At 53.3% G+C, this 24,447-nt stretch overlaps 1 protein-coding gene and 1 long non-coding RNA gene across 4 annotated transcripts; one reads left to right on the top strand and one right to left on the bottom strand.

The window, feature by feature from the left end:
• Positions 1–519: 519 nt before the first annotated feature.
• On the bottom strand, positions 520–15,366 carry TMEM11 (transmembrane protein 11). 2 transcript variants are annotated; one of them, XM_019413226.2, is made up of 3 exons: positions 15,245–15,305; positions 11,857–12,297; positions 520–1,431 (listed from the first exon to the last, which is right to left on the bottom strand). In XM_019413226.2, exons 2-3 carry the CDS (start codon positions 11,862–11,864, stop codon positions 915–917), a joined length of 525 nt encoding a protein of 174 aa, XP_019268771.1. In that variant the 5' UTR covers positions 11,865–12,297; positions 15,245–15,305; the 3' UTR covers positions 520–914. The 2 variants fall into 2 exon arrangements, with proteins under 2 accessions (XP_019268771.1, XP_019268770.1); XM_019413225.2 differs by lacking the exon at positions 11,857–12,297 and having other exon boundaries at positions 15,245–15,366.
• Positions 15,367–15,547: 181 nt separating this feature from the next.
• LOC109245745 (uncharacterized) lies at positions 15,548–23,287 on the top strand. 2 transcript variants are annotated; one of them, XR_008418763.1, is made up of 5 exons: positions 15,548–16,144; positions 16,241–16,827; positions 17,369–18,067; positions 18,218–20,236; positions 21,959–23,287. It is a non-coding gene; the product is annotated as an uncharacterized LOC109245745 (long non-coding RNA). The 2 variants fall into 2 exon arrangements; XR_008418762.1 differs by having other exon boundaries at positions 15,548–16,827.
• The last annotated feature ends 1,160 nt before the right edge of the window (positions 23,288–24,447 follow it).

Raw genomic sequence — 24,447 nt, 5'->3', positions numbered from 1 at the left:
TATCCGAAACCTTACAGGGATATGGAGGATGGTGTGCAATCTGCCCTTTGCTGTGAGGGGGACACGGGACCTGACTGCTATGGAATGGGAACACTGAGATGGGCGCCGAGGGGAGGGTGCTTCCTCAGCCTAGGGCAGTGGGCTTGAACTCAGGGTCCGCCTCAGGAACAGCTCAGGTGCCGGATGTTCATTTGTGTGTCCTTCAAAATCAAAAGCTCTGGACAGGGGATCCCAGGCCTCAGTTCTCCACGTGGACCCAAACGGAAACCCAGTGACCTCTGGACCTCGTCACCTGATCCTACCACGTGGCCCGAGCAGCATTCAGCTGTGCTGGCCTTGAGAACGAGGCCGCCGTCAGAGGTGAACCGCTCTGGGAAGGGTCTGGGCCTGCCTTGTTCCGAGGCCCGTCCTTGCTGTGGATGGCGACACCAGGTGCCCACCGCTGCCCCGGGCGAGCTACCACCCAGAGCAGACTGTGGGCAGCAGCTAGGCAGTCATGGAAAGAGAAGACACCCGAAGTTGAAATTCTCATAATTTTAATGGTCAATAGCTTCTGGTTGGCTCTGGATGGTACAGTTAAACAATATACTTAAAGACCTCCCCCCGCCCCCCGCAAGCGCATTCACATCCCCTCGGCAGCCGTGCCGCCAACGCGCACCGCCCGGTCTTCCCAGACTTCCACCGCTCGGACCCCCTGCGGGTTATGGAAATCCATATCTTAGTGTAAGGAGTTGAAAAACCCTTGGTACGCCTGTGACCTGTGTTATTTTTTTAAAATAACAGATATTAAACCAAACACCTTCCCAGGCTCCGCCGCCGCCTCACAGAGCAAAAACCTGTTACTGTGGCAAATCTGAACACTCTGTGGTCTCTCGTGGGCCGGGCCGATTGCTTCTCTCCCTGTTCTACTGAAATCATACGGCATAGAGTTCGTAAATCTTCTTTACACAGTACACCAGGGCGGCGAGTGCTATCGTGTTGTGCAGTCTCTTTCTGTGCAGGTCGTCCTTCCGGACCAGCACCACCGGGGTGGACGAAGTGAGTGTGTGCAGGGGCAGGCGGGACAGTTTATAGGCGTCGTACTCCACTTGGTACTTGCAGCAAGGGTCAAACTGCCAGGAGATGCCGTAGAGGGTGCAGCAGGCCAGGCTGAGCACGCCTGCGGGCAGGGAGATGTAGTGGGAGTAATCTAAGGGCAGCGCCAACGGGGTGAAGAGGCAGGCGGTGCCCGCCAGCACGGTGGTCTTGTGCAGGCAGTTGCCCACGGTGATCCAGCGGGCAGTCTCGTCGCCGATGCGCGTGGGCTCGATCACGATGTACTTGTACTGGGCTTCCAGGGCCTGCTCCAGCTCGTACTCAAACTGGTCTTGGGCGTTCTCCCCATTGTAGATCTCGTGCACGATGTAACAGTCTGTGGCCGACAAGCTCACCCTTGGAGTGGGGGTGGGGTGGGGGGGGGAGAGAGAGGAGACAGTTAGGCTGAGGGGCACACACACCACGCTTCGGCGCTGAGACGCCGCGAGAGGTTCGTGACTCAAGTCTGGGCCTGGCGCTCAGCAGAGAGCCTGAGCTCCTGAGGGCACCACATCTCACTTAGGAGTTAATCCTCCCTGGAACCCAATATGTAAGATAGGAAAGATTTTATTGTTTTTCTGAGAGAATGATTACTAGTGAAATGTAGAAAAGACACAGGAAAGAAGGGGTACCCAGCTCTCCAGAAGATGACAGCCTATGATGTGTACTGGGCCCGGGAGATAGCCTGAGGCAGTGGACAGATCCAAGTTCCCTAAGGAGCCCCAAGGAAGAAAGAATGGTTTCAGCCCGGATTCTTATCAACACAGAGGCCCAAGGTCGGCAGAGTGACACGTGCTCTTGGTTAATCAGGGCGATTGCAGGAGGAGGCTTCTTTGATGGAAAGCAACAGACCTGAGACCGACAAAGCCAAACACTCTGCCCTTTGCAAAGTTTAGAAGGAGTCAGCCCTGCCCTGCGGGACAAAAGATAGATAGATAGGGTCGCCTTCGCCTTGGATGAAGGAGCACAAAACTCCTCCGGCCGTCAACAGAGGACAAGCTGCACAAAGCCCCCACGGCCCTTCCCAAAGCCAGCAGCCTCAAGAACAGCAGTGACTCTGAAATTTAGTGTACGGATGACACAAAGGGCCCCAGAGGTTCTGGCCCATTCTGACCCTGGTCCTCCAGGCCTCTGTAGGTGTTTACTGCCAGTAAATCCTCCTCTCGTTCATATAAGAAACACTTCACAAAGACCCACTTCAAGTGGCTGAGCTGATCCGACGTCCCCCTGGGACTAGGGACGGGCGGCCTGACCCTCACCAGCGGAAGACAAATCTGGACGCTTACAGACAACTCAGCTCTGGGTCAAGGCCAGATAGCTGGCTGTGACCGTGGGCCACGGGGCATCGCAGGCAGTTTCGGGATCCTATGTGAGGTCCCTCCAGTGCAGACTTTGCATCCAAAGCAGAGTCTTTCCACACCCCCTGATGGGCAAACCTAAATATAGACCTGTACGTGCCTTGTCATTTCCATTTGGCTTGTTTCAGCCTGTCCAGATCTTTCCAAATCTCCATACTGCTGTCTAGCATATACTGTTTCTCCTAGTTTTGTGTTCTCTGTTCATCTGGTAAAAAGCCTTCTTTATACCAGCCTCTGAGAGGGCACTGCTAGACACAGCTCAAGGCTGGATCAAGTCACTTAACCCCTGTCACAGGCAGTGCAGAGCACCTCTCACATATGCCTCAGCGGCTGTGAAACAAGGTCACCCCCAGAAGCTCTAGGTCTTGGCCCTCCTTCAGAGATGAAAGCAATTACATGTTAGATGTGGTGAAAATCAGGTTGTCATGGGCGCATTTCAAGGACAAAGGCCGGGCGATCAGAGCCCGAGACCACAGTGACAGACCCCTGAGCACTCCTTCCAGTTACTACCTACTACCCCCAGGCAGGATTCAGCACAGTAGAAACTACTTTCAGCCAACAAATAAGCAAACCTAAGAGGCAGTTTCACTCTGTTAGGAAAATGCCTGATCAATACTCTCCTGTGGGCACATCAGAAAGGAAAAGTCACTTAGGGGCGCCTGGGTGGCTCAGTCGGTTGAGCAACCGACTTCAGCTCAGGTCATGAGCTCGCGGTCCTTGAGTTCGAGCCCCGTGTCGGGCTCTGTGCTGACAGCTCAGAGCCTGGAGCCTGCTTCAGATTCGGTGTCTCTGTCTCTCTCTGCCCCTCCCCCGCTCATACTGTCTCTCCCTCTCAAAAAACAAATAAAACATTAAAAAAAAAAACAAAACAAGAAAGGAAAAGTCACTGGTAACAGGCTGACCGTGCCCCCAGGGGCAGGGGGAAGGGCATCCTCCAGGAGGGGCCTCCGATCCGGGTGGGAAGCACTGTAGCAAAAGGCACGGGCTGGGACTCGGGCAGAGGGAAGTCTTTATCCTGAAAAGGTAACTGTAATTAAGCTGGGCTCAAGGAAGCCTCGTAATTAAATCACAGGCCCTAATTAACCGGCGTGCACTGGGTAGAAGTTGTTCCCTGGGGGTCGGACAAGAAACCTCCTAAACATGGGACGTTGCCAAAGCAGCTCACCAGTAGTCAGGGCTGCCTCTCCACGATGGGTCAATGAGTTGTTTCCACAAGAGTCCACCGGAAGTTGAGAAAACAGGAAAAGTGGGGTTTGCCCTTTCAAGGCCTCCACTTGGTTTTCGTTCAGAGAGAGGAGATGGGGCTGTTTCAGTCCTTCCTCCCAGGCAGGACTCAGCACTTTAGAAGCCAGTTAGCAAACACGCCAACCTGAGAGGCAGGGTTTCACGCTGGTCGGGTAAGTCACTGGTAAGGGGCTGACTGCGCGCGTGCGTGCAGGGGCAGGGAGAGGGCTTGCTCCCGGGCCGCGCGTTCAGGTGGTGGAGAGGAGACACTTCCAAGGCCGTGTGTCCTGCTGACTATCAGAGCGAGTCCAGGGATGCCTTTCTGGCCACAAGGTTCCTCTAGAATGTTCAAAGCCGAACGTGGGTGTCAAGACTGGGATTATAGAATGTTCCTGACCAAACCCAACTCGACCTCAGTACGGTGCCCTCTCTGCCCAGCAGATTGTAGCCATCCTGAACATGGTGGAAAAAAAGTACCGTGAGGCCCAATAAGAAATGCCTGTTGAAACCCCACCGACCTAGAACAGACTGCTCCATTCTGGAGGCCCGTCAGCAGGGAGATCCCACCTCGCCCTCCCCCAGCTTCTGCAAGCCCCGCCGGCATCCCTATCCACACCGCCTGCCTTTTCCCAGCCCGTCCCAGGGGCGGGCGTGGTGGGCACGGTACTCTCCTGTCCTTTGTTGACACAGATGAGTAGGTGTGTCTACGGGTCCCTTCGAGCCTGACCCTGTACCCTCCGGGTTCCTGTCTCACCGCTGCTGTCACGTGTGCCTGCGTCAGGCCGGACGGCACAGGAACGGACAGTGAGGGGACATGGACGGCCGTCCACCCTCTGCCTTCCGGCTGCCGGCAAGTCACAAACACCACAGCTCAGAGGAGTGTGTGTGGGCACGGGTTTGCTCCCCCAATATACACATCCAGAGCACGCCGGCTTCCTAAAGCCGCCGCGGCTTTCTGTGGGCCGGCCACCCCACTCCTACCCATCACCAGTCGCCCACAGTGCAAAAACAAAAGAGCGTAAGCCACACTGAAGTAACATCCCAGGGGCCTTCAAACAAGGCACCCTCTGCAGCCAGTCCAGCAGGCAGGCACTGCCACACCACTGCCCTGACCCTCTCGAATCCTCTCAAAGCCAAACTACTCGGCCCAAATTCAGGAAAGGGATTCTTGTTCTTGTTTCATTGCCAAAGGATATAATCTGAAGTCTGGAGAAGGAGATTTGCAACATATACAAGGAGATAGCAAGGTTCGAAACACACACACACACACACACACACACACGTTGGGGCCCCCCTCTGTTAGAGGCCACCCCATCAAGTACTCCACTTCCACCTGGCTGTGGCAGCTGGGGTGCCCTATGTGCCTGCAAACATAGGTGTTAAAAGCTGCCTGGACCACAGGATTCAGTTCACATGGCTGCCATGGGCAGTTACTTCAGAAACTTGGTGGCTGACTACTCCCAGGAGAGAGGCATGTCCATCACCACCCAGGTACCCCAGGGCCCACCCACGTGTGGCTTGCTTGTTTCCGGGTCAAATGTAACCCAACTAAAGAAGGAGCCTAGTTAGAAGGTTGCCCTGAACAATTTCAGAGCATTACCAGCCAACCCTCAACTTGAACCCTGGTACACAAGTGCATATGGGGAAAAAAAAAAAAAAAAAAAAGCTAACTGGGAGTCTCTGGGGCTTAAGGGACTTCATTTGTGCTTTCCATGGCAGGTGTGTAATGACCAGTAAGAGTCCTAATAAAGAGTTCATGTAAAAAAAAAAGAGGAAGAGTGTGAGAGGGAAAGAGCAGTGATGGAAAAGTATCTACGAGATCAGTGAAAAAGGCCAAATCCAGAACAGTGATTAGAGTATGCGAACTTTAGTGCACATGCTTGCTTTTACACGCATTTCTGGAAGTACAAAGACCTGAGAATTCTATCACTTGGGGAGAGGCATGGAGTGGCTCCAGAAAGGAGAGTCCCGTTTACCAAATGGCTTCTGAACCTCTCGAATTCAGCACGTTCCGTGGTACTTACCACGAGGTAAGGGTTACGCTCTTGCACACCCTCTCTGCCAGTGCTGAGATCGATGCGCACGTTGAGCCCTTAACCAGCCTGTGGAGCAGAACATCAACCCATCTGAGCTGGGGTGGCGGCTACAGATGTGGCCTCAGGGTCACGGGCACTTGTGACCGGGGCTCTTGGATCCGCCTCCCTCCCTCTGCCTTTAACCACAGTGGGCCCGAGACCCTCCGCTCTCCTCCTCTGAATCTGTGCTCGCATCAGAGGGATCCCTTGGAAACACCGGCTTTGTGGTGAGAAGGTGGCCGTAATGAAGAAGCAACCTGACAAACTCCATTCCCTGGGTGCGGGTATCTTCTCTGCACAGCTGGCAGCCTGCCCGGCATGTGGCCCTGGGGTCCCCTGCACCACTGGGAAGCTTCTCTCAGAGGGATCTGAAATTACAGAAGTAGTCTCAAACATGGGATCCCCAAAGTCTGCAGATACCTCCCCAAAAGTCAGAGCTGCGCAAAAAAGTTCTGAGTGGCACTGTCCGAGAAGAGCAGAACTGATGGGAAGGGATCGATAAATTGAGCTGTTCCTCCACGAGAGGGAAACCGGAGGTACAGCTGAATCCCTCCCATGCAAAGCGAAGGAGAAAGCAGGTTCAGAACACACGCAGACGGACAGACACATTCGGAAGCACACAGAACGCAAAGATACGGCATTTAGGAACGTTTTCATGTGTGGTGACTAGGAAGAAAAACAAGGAAAGGACAATTCAGGAGCGAGGTGGCCTCTGCCTGCAAGAAGGGACATGTGCGCCAGGGTAATGCTAGTTTTCTACTTCTTAGGCTGAGCGGTGAGCACGCAGGTTTAACTATCTTCAAATCACGGGGAAATACAGATGAAATTTCCTGTCCTAACCATTTGTAAGTGTGCAGCTCGGTAGCGTTAGGGCACATTGCTGGGCAACCAATCTCCAGGACGGTTTCATCTTGCGAAACTAAAACTCTGTCCCCGTTAAACGACAGCTCCCAGCCCCCACTCCCCACCTTCTACTCTGCGTCTCTGTGAATCTGATAACCTTAGGTACCACACGCAAGTGAAATCATATAGTATTTGTCCTTTTGTGGCTGGCTTACTTAACGTAATGTTCTTAAGGTTCATTCAGGTTATGCAGCATGAGTCAGAACTTCCTTTCTTTTTAAGGACGATTAAACAATGTTCCATCATATGTATACACCTCACTTGTCTATCCATCATCCATCCATGATGCTTGGGCCACTTCCACCTTCTAGCTATTAGGAATGTGGCGAACGTGGTATAAACCTACCTGCTCAACTCTCTGCTTTTAATCCTTCTGGATACGTATCTAGAAGGACTGTCGGATCATGTGGTCATTCTTTTCATTTTTTAGATTTTTTTAGAGAGACGGATCCGCGTGCAGGTGTGTGAGCAGGGGAAGGGCAGGCAGAGAGAATCTTAAGGATACAGACTCCAAGCTCGGTGCAGAGCCTGACTCGGGACTCAATCTCGTGACTCTGAGATCATGACCTGAGCCGAAATCAAGAATCAGACATTTAACTGACTAAGCCACCCAGGCGCCCCTAATTCTTTTCATTTTTGAGGAACCACCACACCGTCTTCCACAGTGGGTGCATCATTTTATTTTTTAAAACTTATTTACTTTGAGGGAGAGAGAACACGAGCACGAATGGGGGGAGGGGGAGAGAGAGAATCCCAAGCAGGCTCTGCTCTGTCAGTGCAGAGTCCGATGCGGAGCTTTAACTCGTGAAGCCATGAGATCATGACATGAGCCAAAATCAAGGGTCAGCCACTTAACCGACTGAGTCACCCGCATGCCCCACGGCTGCGTCATTTTATATTCCCACCAAAAGAACATGAGGGTTCCAACTGCTCCACATCCTCACCAGAAGTTATTATTTTGTTTTTTAAAAAATGTTTTATTTATCTTTTGAGAGAGCACGTAAACAGGGAAAGGGCAGGGGGTGGGGTGGACGGTGGACAGAGGATCTGAAGCGGCTCTGTGCTGACACACTGACGGCAGTGAGCCTGATGCGGGGCTCGAACTCACGAACCACGAGATCACGACCTGAGCCGAAGTCGGACACTCAACCGACGGAGCCACCCAGGTGCCTGTTTTTGTATCTCACTGTGCTTTTGATTTGTACTTTTTTTTTTTTTAATTTTTTTTTTCAACGTTTTTTATTTATTTTTGGGACAGAGAGAGACAGAGCATGAACGGGGGAGGGGCAGAGAGAGAGGGAGACACAGAATTGGAAACAGGCTCCAGGCTCCGAGCCATCAGCCCAGAGCCCGACGCGGGGCTCGAACTCACGGACCGCGAGATCGTGACCTGGCTGAAGTCGGACGCTTAACCGACTGCGCCACCCAGGCGCCCCTGATTTGTACTTAAAAAAAATTTTTTTTTTTAACGTTTATTTATTTTTGAGACAGAGAGAGACAGAGCATGAACGGGGGAGGGGCAGAGAGAGAGGGAGACATAGAATCCGAAACAGGCTCCGGGCTCTGAGCTGTCAGCACAGAGCCTGACGCGGGGCTCGAACTCACGGACCGGGAGATCATGGCCTGAGCCGAAGTCGGCTGCTTAACCGACTGAGCCACCCAGGCGCCTCTGATTTGTACTTTTTAATGACAGCGTTACTGAGACAGAAGTCACGGGCCACACAACTCACCCATTTGGAGTGTACAATTCGGTGGCTCAGCACTTGCACCAAGTTGTGTAACAAACAGCACAATCGATACTAGAATATTTCCATCACCCCAAAGAGAAACCCCACGGCTCCCCATTTCCCCCACCCCTCCCCAGCCCCCGGCAAGCACCCGTCCCCTTCCTGACTCGATGGACTCACCTATTCTGCACGTTTCATATGAATGCAATTATGTTTGTGGTCTTTTGTGACTGGCTTCTTTCATTTAGCATAAGGTTCTCAAAGGCCAGACGTATGGTAGCAAGTTTATGACTTTCCACATATTAGAAACATACTTTGGGTCTGTTTAATATACAATTTTTAAAAATCCAAGACAAAACACCTGGAGGGAAGTATCAAAGATGCAATACGTGGAAAACGGTCGACAATGGTTTTCCCCGGATGGTGGCCTAACAGGTGACTGAGATTTTATTTTCCTTCATACGTTATCTGTATTCTTCAAAAAAGAAAACAAAGAATCATGGGTTTCTCTTATAACAGTGGGAAAATTCACTGCACGCATTTTCTTAAAAAGAAAAGTCTTGTTCAACAGCCCATATCCCTTGGGGTGACGAGGGCAGACAGCCACGGGCCCTCGGCAGCCGGAGGGGGCCCAGTTCCGGCTCCGGCAGTCTCTGTGCCCGCGGAGAAGCCCACGCTACCAGGGAAGCACCCCGCCACCGCGAGCCTGGGCACAGGCGGCATCTCGTGGCTGCGGTGTCCTGCCGGGGTCACACCCGTGCGGTCCTGCCAGGGAGGAGGAGGAAAATTCCACTTCCCTGTTCGCTCACGCAAGCCCCCATCACCTTCTGGTCGTGGCAGAACCAGAAGAACCTAATCGAACTGTGGCGGAAGCGCCTGCTTCAGGCCTACGTCCCGGAGCGGGCCTGCGGCTCACAGGCAGCGCCCAGGCATGCGCTCCCTCCCACGTGACATACAGAGGATGTCAATCCTGAGCTCTGTGAAGGCAGAGTGTGTTTTCGTCACGGTATCCCCTGCACTGGGCCTGAATGTGACGGGTCACCTAAATGCATCGGCAAGGCGGGGCGCCCGGGTGCTTCAGTCGGTTAAGCGTCTGACTTCTATCTCAGGTCATGATCTCACCGTCCATGGGTTCGGGCCCCTCGTCGGGCTCCATGCTGCCGGTGCGGAGCCTGCTAGGGACTCTCCCTCCCCCTCTCTCTGCCCCTCCCCCACTTATTTACGCTCTTTCTCTCAAAATAAATAAACTTTAAAAAAAAAAAGACAGTGGAAACTCATTTGAAATAACTGACAGGAGAAAATTACATGAAACTAGGTCCATATGTCAGGTTGCTCTCCGCCTAATAAGCACGTGGTCACCTATGCTCTGTGAGGTGCCGGACTGTCCCTCTAGCCCCCAGATCGAGGAGAACGCACTTTTGGCTAACCGAAAGGAGCAACTGCTCCCTCAGAGAGGGAGTAGGAGCCAGAGAGGCAGTAGGACCGTACATTGTGGATTGAAAGCCCAACAAGGGGGCGCCCAGGTGGCTCAGCAGCTAAGCATCCGACTCCTGGTTTTGGCTCAGGTCATGATCTCAGGGTTCGTGGGGTTGAGCCCTGCGTCGGGCTCTGCGCTGACAGCGTGGAGCCTGCTTGGGGCTGTCTCTCGCGCTCTCTGCCCCTCCCCCGCTCATACTCTATCTCAAAACAAATACAAAAACTTAAAAAAAAAAAAAAAAGTTGGAAAATTAAAAAAAAAAAAAAAAACGAAAAGAGTGGGGGCAATTAGTACAGGAAGACACAGGCAGGTAGACCCAAATATTGAGGACGGTTCCAAACGGGCCGAGGAACTTCCACAGGCACCTGACATTATCATCTGTCTCAAAGGAAGCCCCACGCGAGACCACACTTTCCTCCTCTGTACTCTGGAAACCGAGCAGCTCTCGGCCGTGGGAAGAACACAGCACACCAAGGGTGGGAGTCAAGAGACCTGGATTCAGGTTCCCTCTCGGTTACTCACTGGCTTTGTATCCAAGGGCAACACACCCGGCCGTTTCGAGCCGGGCCGCCCCGCGTCAACTAGGGCAGAGGCCTTACCTCTCCCCCAGGGCCGCGGTGGAGGTGGAGCAGGGGTCAGGCGTGCACGCCAAAGTGAAGGCCGCCAAGCACCACCCCCATGTGAGACCCAGGCGGCTGTTTACATTTAAATTAATTAAAACTACAATAAAAAGGTGCCCGGTGGCTCGGTCAGTTGAGCGCCTGCTCGGCTTTGGCTCAGGTCACGATCTCACGGCTCGTGGGTTCGAGCCCCGCGTCAGGCTCTGCGCTGCTGAGCCTGCTTGGGATTCTCTCTGTCCCTCCCCCGCTCGTGCACGTGCTCTCTCTCCCTCAAAATAAATAAATACATAAATAATCTTAAAAAGAAAACCGTAAAATAAAAAATCCAGTTGCTCAGACGCGGGAGCCACACTTCCAATGCTCACGCACACGTGGCTAACGGCTACCCTCACGGACAGAACAGATCGGCGACGCTTCTGTCGTGGCAGAAAATCCTACTGAACAGCCCTGAGCTAGAGAACTCTTATGGCTACTAAGTGATTACTGGCTTTCCCAAGAACTCTGTGGCCTGTCCAGTGGCTGCTGGCACCGGGGACCGAGCACAGTGGCAGCCGGGAGGTTCCCCTGTGCCGGCTCTATGGAGCACCTCCCGCCTCCTCCCGCGGCCCCTGCTCACTGAGGCCCAGGACACAGAAGCTAAACTCAGGCCTGGCTTCAGCCGCCTCCTCCCGTCCCTGGGTACAAGGTTGCCCCTCCGTTCTTCAGAAAGTCGGGTCCGCGCTGGAACGCGGCCTACGGGACTGAACCACTGAGGCACAAGTCAGCGCTGCCGGAATCCAGACTGCTCACGTAAATCAAGGAAAATGGAAAGTCGTGCCTAACAGGATGAACCCCAGCGGATGATCTTAACACGCAACATCCAATTTCTGGGAGCAGAACGTGTGGCCCAGCCGTGCCGGGCTCCACCTTCTGGCAGCCAGCTGAGGAGGACCCACAACCGTCAAGGGCCGCACACCCAGAGATTTGGGGGCGGATGCCGTACCAGGCTCATCCAGACCAGGAGGAGGGAAACATTTTTACCACACGCTAGAGCCAGAACGGCAGTTTTCCAAGAGAAATAAAATACCCCAGACCCCTAAGGTGCCTCAGCTCTAAAAGGAAAGGATCAGACCAGAATGAGGAGAATGTCACTCCCGGAATGTGAGCCACCTGCCCACGTGGCTTGTGGCCCATCTGTTCGGCTGGCCTGGGAACTGCGCCCTTCACCAGCCATCCGGGAGCACGTCTGTCCAATTCATATACGAAACAAAGCGGCAGAAAGGAGGCCCAAGTCCTGGGGAATAAGGTGTGGTACGCAAAGATGGGGAAGCAGTCCCGTGGCACGGGCCGCCTAGACACGCCGACGGCTGCACAAGCCAGGGGAGAGGAGGGCCACGAAAGGTGATCTCACACTACAACCTGAGCATTTAGTCCAGTTTGCACGGCCCTCTGAACACCCCAGGTCTTCAGACAGCGCCGCTGCCTCGCACCATGGTCAGAATCAGATCAAGGACTTCTTCACATGATGAGAAAAACAGGAACTGACAGCACGTGGCTATACTCCCATTCCAACAATCACGGAGAACTCAGGGATGCTCAGAGGCCCTGAGGGAGTGAAGAGAAGCAGCCCGAGTGGGACAGGAGGGACCGTCTGTGAGCTGGTCCACGTTGGCACCCGAGTGGCAGAACACACAGATGCCTGCACTGTGCCTTCCTAGATGGGCAAGCGTGTCTCAAAGACGCCGACGGGACAAGTGGCAATCTGTGTCGTGTGCTCGCTGCCAGGGTGCTGAATTTTGGACAAGAATTCAGGTTACAGCTCAGAGTGTGATGTTCTTCATTACAAACACTGTTGATTCCCTGGATTTAATGGAGCGGAGAGAAAAATCAACATGCAAGCAGCTATCATTTTGCTATTTCTTACCCCTCTCCTATTTTAGTCTAGACCAGTATTGTTGTATCAACAGAACTTTCTGCAGTGATGGATGTGTTCTCTATCTGTGCTGTCCAGTGTGGTAGCCCCAAGCCACATGTGGCTACTGAGCACATGAAATGTGACTAGTGTGACTGAGGAGCCGAATTTTGAATCACTTTTTACTTTTATTTTTTTAAGGAATCTCTACACCCGACGTGGGGCTTGAACTCACAGCCCCGAGATCAAGAGTTGCATGCCTTACCCACTGAGCCGGCCAGGAGCTCCTGTTTTTAATTACTTTAAATTTAATTGCCACATGTGACTAGTGGCTACTGAATGAACACAGCTCTAGACTCAAGAACCAGGTAAAGAATTCACACATTGGGTATTCTAAAGTGGACCGTCATTAACGCTGTCTTGTGGACAGTCTGGCACTAGGCAGGGCCTTTAAATACAAGTCATGCTTTGGAGTTTGCAGGCCCTGGCGAATCTGGAAAGTTTGCCCAAAGTGTTGCTCTGCTCCAGCCCCTGCCCCAAACCAGGCAACGTGTCCTTCAGTTTCAGCATAAAGCAGACTCCAACTAGGTGTGTCAAGCAATTCTAGAAAGTGGTCTCACAATGTGAAGCTGAGATTTGAGTCAGCATGGATGTGACATGGAACAAACTCATTTAAGAGGGCCATAAACAGCCTATTTCCGACGCTGGAGCCAATAATATGCTTGGGCCTCTTAATCTGTGGCGCTGGGCAATCAATTAATCCAGCCTGCCCCACCCGAACACTCTTTCCGCCCACTGAGCAGGGATGGAGGTGTGCCCAGAAGTTAGCTAGCTGGCCCAGTGGCGGGTTATGTTTCCATCCCCTGCTCAGCGTGGGAGGATCTTTGGGAAACCGGGCTCCGGCAAATGTCCCCTCCAACAGAGCCCGGGTAGGGCCTCGCAGCAAAGGCAAACAGAGGGGCTCCCCCCAGCCACACCACGTTATCTGGAAGAAAGAGAGATGGTGCCACCCGAATCACAAAACCTGACACCCCAACCCTGGCTCACATACAGCATCTGCATGAGTGAGTAGTTCCAGGCCAAAGGTTGCGATCTGAACACCTAAGGAGACTAGGCAGGTAACTGCAGTGAGTCGAGCTGTCAGGTGAGTAATGAACTAGAGAGTACTTGCCTTGGCCAAAAATGTCGGCCACCACTCAGCTTTGCGAGGAGAGTTTTATGTGAAACCTTTCAGCTCCTAAGTACTGGCAACTAACTTAAATTCTTTTTTAAAACCGATGGTCAACAGCCTCTGGGCTGCTGGTTTGCAAACTCAGTTTTGAATTAATGCTGGTCTCCAACCGAGGAGAAAAAAATCCCCAGTATCTGATTTCTCAGATCAATAAAAGCTTAACTTGTACTGGCACGGCCCTTGGATGACGTCTGGGGCATCCCCACTTGGCCCTTTCAATTGTTTTTGTCCAGTAAGGACAAATGCCTTTCAGATACTCTTGAGTCTTCTAAACAGGTCACTTCCTATTACTAAAGGATTAATGTTCAGATTGAAGACCTTGAAGACGTTTGCCAGGTTTAAAGACCATCTGGAAACCTTTAACTTCTTCCTATGGTCTGATCTAAGAAATACCAGATGAGAGTTGGAAAAACAAAAATATCTGCTTGCCATTCACTGCTTTTCCACGGAAGAGGAAATGCAGAACTGATAACATTGGGTAACTCTGAGCTTAAGAATAAAATGCAAGCTGGTTTATCACAACCATCAAAAAGGAATCTTCTGAGCTGAGAAAGCCATCTGCACTAAACAGCAATGAACGTGATAGAATCAAAGAAAAGGAAAAGGAGGGTAGTTGAGAGAAAGGGGGGGGGTGAGGGGGGAGAGAGAAAGATAACTTTTCTGTTTAATAAGCCTCTCCAAAAAGACCAAAAAAAGCAAACACAAAACTTTCCTGCTGACCTCTGCTATACCAACCAAGCCATAACAAAATGGACTGAGCAGTCGAATCCAGGTGATTCCACCAATACACACCCTTTCCCAAATTTCTGGTAGCTGAACAGCTAGCTTCTAGTGGCTTCTACTAGGTGACACTGCTTTCCTGAAGCAAAAACTGTAAATTCAACACGAAGCACGAAAACTATTCCAATCTCATCTTCTACAAGTCAGTTCTACAAATCGAGATCCACCTTGGAAGACACAAGTCCCTTGCTCCGTATCCACACACCATTCATTAGGAAAGGTCACTTCAAAGGACTTCCACGGCAGGGGCGCTTGCAGAGAACCCGCGAAAAGTCGCAAACATCGAGGGTTCGAGGAAGCGGCCGGTTCTCGGCCCGGGAGACAAACTGGGGAAGGTTAAGGCTCCCCTGATAAACGTGCAGACTGCACTGCCCTGCCCGCAGCTGGCCCACTTAGTGAAGGTTTCCCCTTCCTTCTCCCTTCCCCGAGCTATTCCTCGCCACGTCAGGGGTCGCGGCCAATATGACCACGCTCGTGGCCAGGTGGGACGGGAGCTTCGGTCGCCGCTCGGCCGCGGGATGCTAGGCGGGTCCCTCGGGCCTGCGCGGGGCTCCGGATCCTTCCCGCGTGGCCCGGCCTCGATCCCCGGCCCGACCCTGTACGGCCGCGGCCCACTTCGCCCGGCCCCGCCATCGTCACCTCCCCTGAACCCTCCATGGAGACCGCCTCAGCCCAGCTAGAGGGGGCGCCGGCTCCCACCCAGATCCTGGGTCGGCCCGAGCAGGAACCCCGCGTGCCCCGCAGGGGTACGAGGAGGGCGAGTGGGCGAGAAGGGGGAGCCCGGGTACGAAGGCAGGGACAGCGGTGCGGCTCCAGGAGGCTTTACTGGCTCCCCGGCTCCTAAACCACTCGTCCTGGGAGAGCAACAGGCCCCCGGATCTCACCTCTCTCGGGCGCTGCCGCCACTGCTGCCCGGGCCAAGACGCCTCCTTCCCCAAGCGGCCATCTTGGAGACACTCTGCTCGCAAATGTCTCGCGCCAAGACGGCCTCGGGATAGCGGGCGGACTGAAGGGAAATGTAGTCCGGGCCACATCCCCGGACTGCCCGGGAGGTGAAAATCGAGCCCCACGGGACTACAATGTCCAAAATGCATCGCGCGCGCCGGAAGCACCGCCTCCTTGACGTCGCCTGGGAAATGTAGTCCTCAAACCTTCCAGTAGAAGGAGGCACTCTGGGAGGAGTTCTATTCAGGACACCTTTTTAGAAATTAAAATTCCCAAAATTCACAGGCTAGGAGTTACAGGCGCCCACCCGTTAGTACGGCCTTGGGCTTCAAGAGCAAAGCGCGGAAGGAGAGTGGAAAGGAAAGTGCCTACAACTCCCAGAGCGCCACGCGGGAGGCGTCCCGGCGCTGCCCGCTGCAGTCGCCGAGCGGCGCCGCGCTTGCTGTGAGGCCCGCCTGTCGCTTGTCGGTCCTACCCGCGCTCGCCGCCCTCGCGCCCGCCCCGCAGCCGGCGCGTCCAGCCGGCGCCTCGGTCTCGCCCTCCGCGAAGGTGGCCCGATCTGCCCTTCACAGCCGCCTCTGTCCACTAAGGTCACCGAGGGGCCCGAGGCGCCACCGGCCCTTCTCGGAGGCCCTCGCTACTCCCGCTCCATTCCCCCAAATGCTCTGGACTCCCGGGATGCTCTGGGGACAGGACGGACGCGGTCCCTGCTGCCACGAAAGTCCCTGCTTGCAGACTGTTGGAATTGAGAATCTCAAAGCAGAGAAGAGGAAGAACTACAACACGCGATCATTGCTATGAAAGAAACATGGTCCCGTAGAGAGAAAAGCCGATTTTAGGTGGGCCAACTTAGGCCCTTTGGTCTCCACCACGCCTCCCACTCGTGTCTTGGTGCGGGGACGTGAGCATAATCGCATATTTCCGTGTCTTTGAAGGTATATGGGGGGCAACACCCCCGTCGCCCCCGACGGGATCCCTGCACAGCACCTGGCATTTCCCTGCCTGGAGGCTGCTGTAAAGTCAGGAGAGACTAAATGGAAACCACGGATTCCTAGATGCGGCTCCCGTGAACCTTTGGGCTATTTGGGGGGAACCTTTGCAGTGTTTGAACTTATAGTCCCTCTCCTGCTTTCCACAGACAACGTTGCCAGACACATTAGGGGGCTCCATAAATATTTGAGCACCTCTTAATATGTCAAAATGTCCAGATTCAAAGACAGGAAGAAGCACAGCGCTCCCAGCATCCAACTCTGGTGGAGCTCAGCAAGCCTGGGCAGGGGGTTGGCAGGTGTAGAAGGCACTTTTACCACTGAGGATTCATCAGTATTTCCTTCCAGCTCACATTCTGCGGTAGATTTAAATGCTTGAAATCCTCTCACAGTCCCTCATCACCTATGCGATGAAATTCAAGCTCCTGAGCACAATCTGGAAGCCCCTTCGTGGTTTGGAGGTTGTCTAACTGACCAGGTTCAACTGCCTCTCCTTGCCTGGAACTTGCCAGGCTGGCGAATTCAGAACATTTGTAGGTCCCTAGTTGTTTCATGTTTTCCCTAAAAGTCTTTCTCTCCCAGCCAACAATCCTTTGTCCGTTCCCCCCGCCAACTATCCTTTAGACTTGAGTCTGGTCCCTCAGAACTATCTGCTCTTCTCGTTGGGTCACACAACCTTGCCTCAGAGTCCCGATGTGTAACGCTGCTGGAGACCTCTGAGCAGTTATACAGATAGGCCCGTTTTCTCCAGCCCGGTGTGGTGATTAAGAGGGTTTCTGGGGATTCTAGAACAGCTGGGTTTGAAGCATGGCTCCCCCATTCTGGATCCGGGGCTGCTTCCATAACCTGCTTCTCACAGCTTCCTTGTTGGCCAGGCAGCGGTGATATTAGCAGCTCTCCTCACACGACTGCTATGGACACGATATAGGATGATACGTGTGTGGAACTTATCCATAAATGTTAGATAAGGTGACAAGAACAGCTGATGGCTGTGTGTGCCCAGCCCTGTTCAAAGTGTTACGTGTTCCAAGTGTCACATGGTGAGTGATTTAACTCTTCTCATCTTCACAACAGCCTTGTGAAAGTGTTATCAGCATTCTCATTGTGCAAATGAGGGAACCGCCCAAGTGACTTTCCAAGGTCACCCTGCCTGCCGGGTCAAGAATGGTGCCAGGAATTGAACCCAAGCTGTCTGATTGCAGAGATCACACCATGCTATGGCGCCTCTCAGGAAAAGCTCTGGAAACGCCACCTTCGTCAACGAGGACCGGTCCCAGGCCAGCGTCTAAAGCACAGAGGAAATGTTAAGTGCTCCAACAGCTGTGGACCTAGCATGATCTTCCCATCTCCCTGGCTCTTGCGCTTAACTCCTGGCAGGCCATCTGCTTCCAATCTGCTGACTTGAGCTGAGATCCTGCCCTCACCCCCAGAATGTTGCCTCTTGATCACTGATAGTGCACAGACACCTTCGGGAAGGTTCATAGGGAGGCTGGTTCACTCAGCTCGTAGCAACTGAGCACCCAGTTACTGAGGGTACATCCTGAATGGTGGGAATTGAAATTCCTGTGGCCTCCCGCGCAGTGGAGCCTCCTGAAGAGACCCCTGAACTGCTAGCAGACAACCAGCCGGTGGGAAAGGCGGGGCCTCCCTGGTGCTCAAAAATAATGGCACTTCTCGTGCACCCTTTTCACTCATTCATTTTTAGAGCCAACAAGTATTGAGTGCACATTCAGTGCCGGGTGCTCTCAGGCACCAGAGACAGCATTTAGTAAGGTAAGCACCGTTCCTGGTCTCATGGGCTTTCCAGTGTGAGTAAATATTTTCAGAGAATTTCTAAGAAGAAATCAAGCAGGGTGATGTAGAGTGGCTTGGGGATTGTGGGTGGCTACAGGAGCTCTCTCTCAAGAGGTGACGTTTGCACAGGACCTGAATGAAGAGAAACCGTGTGCACATGTAGAACTAGCGACAGAATGTTCTGCACAAGAGAAGAGGTGTGAAGGCTCTGGGGTGTGAGCAAGCTTGATGTGTCCCAGAAATGAGATGAGGATACCCGGAGCATGGTGAGGGAGGAGAGGTGCTGGGTTTGCCTTTGGTTAAGTCACTTCCTCTGTCTGAATTTCAGTGTTCTCATCTGTAAAATGGGCGTAATTTTACCTGTGTGTTAGTGTCTAGTTAGGGGGTGGGGAAAGCCACCCTAGGTATTTCAGGCAGAAGGAATGTAATACAGGGCATTGTTTACAGGGGTGTTGGGAGGGCAGGAGGAGCCAGGGAACAATGAGGACACGCACAGATTAGTAACTGGAGGGAGCGGCTGTGGCCCCTAAGACCAGAGGAGCAAAAGGAGAAATAACATTTCCCAGAACTGTGATTCCTGCTTGCTCGAGCAGGAATTGAGAGCCACACCCTCAGGGGTGCTACTGTCACACAGCTGCTGTCACCACCAGGGCCTGAGGGGCCGCCAGAATCCTGGGCTGGGATGGCTCCTCCCTCCCTCCTGTCTTCTGAAGCCCTGCTGGTGCCTCCTGGAGGCAGGGTCACCTGACCAGGGCATCTGGGAAATGAGGTTTGCAGGCTCCCGGTCCTGGCTGCGAAGAAGAGCCTAAACAGGCAAGTGCAGGATGGGAACCACAGACGCCATTCCCACACCAGCCACTGCACACTTCTGTACGAGGAGGGAAACAAGTATGTGTTCAACAAATTACTGCACGGATGCTTCATAGCACGTAGTAGGCATGCGGGAAAGGCAAACAGAAACACCTTTAGTATAATATATTATATTATACTAAACACCTTTATATAAACACCTTTAGTATAATATTTTAACGTGAAGGTCTGAACTTCTGATGTGAGGCATCAAAAATGAGCATTTTTAAAATAGAATTTTAATTCCGAATGGGTCATGTATTCACCCATCGAATTCAAATTGCAAAGCAATGTGCGGCAAAAATAAGTTTCTCGTATCCTGTCTTCTCATTGCCTCATCCTTGACTCCTCCTAAAGCTATCGCTGGTCCCTTTCTTCTGTGTCTATGGATCGTCCAGACCGGGGCAAGGGTATACGTCTATTCAAAACAACTGTTTTCTTTGACCCACAGGGTGCGTGCCACGCACACAGCTCCGGGACTCGCGTTTCTCTCTCCACCGAATCTTGGAGGTCGCTCTCAGCACACACCACTTTGTTTTACCAGAACCATGCTTTTCCTAGCCAGCCTCCCGGAGTCTTTCACCGTTTCCGAGAGGGCTGCGGTGCGCGCGCTTGCACAACTTCCTAGTGCCCGTGCGCATGTCTTCCTGTGGGATCATTTCCGAAAGGGAACTTGCTGGGTCAAAGGCTGTGGGCGCTTGTCACTGTGATAAATACGGCCCGACCGCCCTCCGCTCCCACCAGCGGGGGCTGTTTTCCCGAAGCGTCACCGGCACCCTCTTCACGCCGCCCCCATGGAGGCCCCAGACGTGGAGGGACAGAGATAAGCCCTCCCTGCTGTGCCCTGTCTGGATTCCTGACCCACAGACTGCGTGAGCAGGATCAAATGGCTGCTGCTCTATGCCTCCGTGAAGTGGCTGGTTACGCAGCAGTAGGCAGCTGGAACAGCCCCTTCCTAAACTCCTTTTGGCACAGCTCTCCACTTGGTGAGACAAAAGCGGGCCTACCTGTGCTCCCTGCTGCAAAAGCCCAGTCGTTAGCCCAACTGCAGCTGGCCAGTGTCCTTCCAGGATGTTCCTGGGGAGCCTCCGTCATCCCACCCATCGGCAGGCCACCTCGGATGCAGAAAAGGCCCTGGTGTGTGTGCAGAAACCGCACTCTTTGGGAACCCCCGGCACATGCCGTTCACGCCCGTTAAGATAAAACAGTTGCCACAGCTTCACGCAGCGAGTCTGGGAAAGGCACAGATCGCTCCTAATTTATCTTTTTGGTGGAGATTGATAGCGGTCAGCATGAGCGGTGAGCCTACTTAGCGGTTGTGATGATCCATGGGAGGTATGTCACTCGCTCATTTGTCACCTAATCCTTGCTGAGCACCTGCTCTGTGCCAGGTTGTGAAAAAGCCCTGGAGACAGAGGAATAAATGGATGAGGCCGCTGCCTTCCATCAGCCCTAGGTCAGGGCTGGGGCAGATGGGGCAAGGATACCGAAGGGTGACGCGAACGGGTGACATTCCAGTGTTGGTTTTTTAAGTTCGTTAATTCATTTAGAGAGAGCGAGCGCACATGTGAGCGGGGGAGGGGGGAGGGAAAGAGAGAGAGAATCCCAAGCAGGCTCTGTGCTGTCACCGCAGAGCCCTGTGTGGGGCTTGATCCCGTGAACCGTGTAATCCTGACCTGAGTCGGATGCTGAACCAACTGGGCCACCCGGGCGCCCCTATGGGAACGTTCCCGTGTTGATATGAGGAGGAAATAGGCAAACTGGGCCAAGATGGTTTGCTAATAATGGTGCCTTTTTGCAGTGCATCGTATGGCCTGCACCTCCCTCGGGAGCATGAGGTAGGCGAGACATCCGTTCGCATGTTGATTTCACAGCCGGGCTGGGGCTGGGGGATGGCAGGGGAAGGGAGGCGATTCAGGATATATTCCCAGGACATTGAAACATACTGTGTATTCATTCACTAGGGCTGCCACAACAAAGTACTACAGACCGGTCCTCACATGACCCCCTGTGCACGCGCACACACACACACACACACACACTCTCCTAGTGTCTCCTTGTGGGTCCAGATTTTCTCTTCTTCTGAAGTAGCCAGTCAGATCGGGTCAGGGCCACCCATGTGACCTCATTTCACCTCACTTGCCTCTTTGAAGACTATCTCCAAATACAGCCCCATTCTGAGGTCCCGGACTTCAACATATGAATTTTGGGGTGACACAACTCTGCCCAGAAACACACTGTTGCCTAGTTTGGACTGAGGCCACCGTATGTAGCAAGTCTCTGTGCCCTGCGGTGACCGTTGCCAACATCCAGCCTAAAAGAAGTTGGAGATCCAAAGGAACATTGATTCGGGACAAGGACGTGTGGGGTGACGACACTTGCCCTGGGTCCCGTGGGTTGGGCTGCTGTGGGCTGGTGGATGGCTGCGCGCGAAGCTGTCTAAAGGGCACCCGTGCTCTCGCCAGCACTATTCACAGTCACCAAACGATGGAACTACCCACGGATGAATGGATAAACCCACACGATGGAGTATTATTTGGCCACTAAAACAGTGGGATGAAAATGTTCTGGAAGCAGGTAGAAGTGATGATCGGCATTTGTGCCAGACCCTTAGTCCACCCACACTAGTGCTCCTTGATGGGTTCACTCTTTGAGCACTGAAATATATTTATTTAAATGGGAAATTCTATGTGACTATCCAAATGTAATGTCTGTATCATATGCAGGACCTTACAAAAATAAATACAATAAAAACAACAAAAAAAGATTATGAGATTCTAGTTAGATATTGTTGCTCCCCTAAAGCTCCCTCAGAAAGGGGGGCACTTGCCCCCTAGGTGAGATGTTGCCATTTAACTCTGGGCTCCGTACGACCCAGGACCACCTTGCTGGCCAGCCAGCCTTTGAGGAAATACAGCCTCACGCTAAGTAAGGAGCACTCCCCAAATCCCAGTGGGGGGCAGGGGAGGATTTCTCTCTCTCTCTCTCTCTCTCTCTCTCTCTCTCTCTCTCTCTATCCAGGCCTGAAAACACAGGCTCCTTGTTCATATGCCTGGACCTGGACCTGCAAATGGACTGGGCTGCCTGGATTCCTCACAGAGAGGGTCCCAGAGACACTCCGTGAGATGTCCGAGCCCGTGAAGTGGGAGACCTGGGTTTGCGTCCTGACTCTGGCCCCTAGAGGGGACTTAACTGTTCGCTCATTCGACAAACATTCCTACGCTCCAAAGACTGTGCGGCAGCGGGGGGCGGGGGGGGGGGGGGGGCTGGCAATGCACAAGGTGGGTGCAGTCCTGCTCTTTGGGAGCTTTTATTTCAGTGGCAAGAGTTGGTCAACAAGCAAGGACGCAAGGAAGAAAACTCCAAGTAGTGGTGCAGGGTCAGAATAAGATGGGGAAAATGAGGTGAAGGGTGCCCAGGGAGGCACCATTAGATGGCGAGGTGAGGAAGGGCAGCATCCACCTTTCCTCTTGCCTAGAATATGGCTGTGATGCCTGCAGGTACGGGAGCCATTTTGTGGCCAGGAAGCAGCAATCAGGAGGGCAAAAGTCAACATAGAAAGGGGATGTAGACGATGAAGAGCCTGGGCCTTCAGTAACCTCACAGCACCACCGCACAAGCCCCGGACCTTCCTCCTCCAGACTTTCTAGTACATAAGACAAAGGAAATGCCCCTGTGAGTTGGGTTTTCCTAACAGCTGAACACCTGTCTAATGACAACAGATCTAAATGACAAGATTAAATTATGGTGATGTGTGGAGGAAGAAGCTTTCAGGTAGAGGGGACAGAAGTACGAAGGCCCTGAGGCAAGGACAGACTCGAAGGATCTGAAGAACTGAAACAAGGCCAGTGCGGCTGAAGTGGGAGGAACGTGAGGGACACGGGGGGGAGCAGGGGCTGCTTCGGGTCCCTCGGATGGTACCCTTCGCGCAGCGGGAGGGCAGTGGAGTGTTTGGAGCAGGACAGAGACGTGATCTGAGGTCTTAGAAAGATCTTTCTGGCTGGGAGACCATATGGTCAGGCAAGGGATGCTGGGCTCCGGCCTAGGCTGGCTGTAGTGCAGATGGAATCTGGGGGCCATGTGTACACACACACATACACACACACACACACCACATGGGGCCCTCTTCCGCCCAGACAGACTCCATTTTGAATCCCTACCCTGCCACTCGTCAGCTGTGGGATTCTGGGACAGGTGACGGAAACACTCCAAACCCACTAGTTTCTCTGTCTTACCGCCCCTGGTGTGGCCTAGGTTCTGTCCTGCCCTCCTAAGCTGCCTTCCTACCCACAGCCTTCACCTTGCAATCCTTTCTCCACACTGCAGCCGCCAAGATTCCTTTAAAATAAATATGAACATGGCTGGGGCGCCTGGGTGGCTCAGTCGGTGAAGCCTCTGACTTCGGCTCACGTCCTGATCTCACGGTTCGTGGGTTCGAGCCCCGCGTCGGGCTCTATGCTGACAGCTCAGAGCCTGGAGCCTGCTTCGGGTTCTGTGTCTCCCTCTCTCTTCCCCTACCTGCTCACGCTCTATCTCTGTCTAAAAAATAAATAAACATTAAAAATAACATAAGATAAAAATGAACATGGCACTTCCCTGCTTATAACCCTTCGATGACTCCCCATAAGCCTCAGCAACAAATCGAAATGCCTGACCGGACCGGGCCTCTCTGTTAGTCTAACAGAGAGACTGCACAATGCCTCAGAGATCAGATGTACAAGCTGGGTTCTCCCTCCTCGCAGCCAGCTGCTTCCTGAAGGGGAAGGTGGGGCCGGGGGCGGGGGGGGGAAGCCCCACCTTCTGAAAGCCTCTGTCCACTTCTGCCATTAACCACCTAGGAGGCCGGGAAGTGCAGTCTGTCCAGGAAGGGTAGGAAATGGAGTTTTGGTGAATTACTGAGTCCCCGCAACAATCTGCCCTCTGGTGACCCAGAGGTAGCGTCCCCTTTCTCGGCTCGCACCACCCTCCACCAGGGGCACACCCTCACGCCACACCCCGTTTCCACTCGAGGCCTCCTATCTCTTAGGGATGCACCGTGCTCTCCACCTGCGGCAGCCCGGGATCTAGAAGTAAGAGCCAAGTTACTACCTGCTCTGAACCAGAATGAGATGTGGGACAGGGACGGGATGAATGTGGGTAAAACTCATCAGAACAAGGGAGAGCACGCGGCAGCACCAGGCCAGTGACGGTGGGATCCAGAGAGCAGGCATCGGGGGTTCCCCCGCCCCGGCTCTGCTCTCTGGGAGGACCCTCCCAGGCCCGTTTTCTCCGAGGAGGAGTCTGTACACTTTGTGCAGCCTGCCCACACAGGCGTGGCTCGGGGGTCAAACCGCAGGCTCGTGGCTTCTTTGGCAAGAGCGATTTCCTCCAAAATGTAGGGAGCTCTCCTTTCAGGAAGTTCCAGGGGACTACACCTGAGGTTCTCTTTTTAACATAGCTTTCTGGAGGCTTCTTTGCTTTGCTCTCTAATCACTCGTCTGTCTCTGTCTCAGTTTACTGATGCTTCACCT

This window comes from Panthera pardus, unplaced genomic scaffold (genome assembly GCF_024362965.1).
Source record: "Panthera pardus isolate Hobbes unplaced genomic scaffold, ASM2436296v1 HiC_scaffold_3, whole genome shotgun sequence".
Classification (NCBI taxonomy): Eukaryota; Metazoa; Chordata; class Mammalia; order Carnivora; family Felidae; genus Panthera; species Panthera pardus.
The sequence above is the reverse complement of the archived record's forward strand: the minus strand, read 5'-3'. Positions and strand labels throughout refer to the sequence as shown.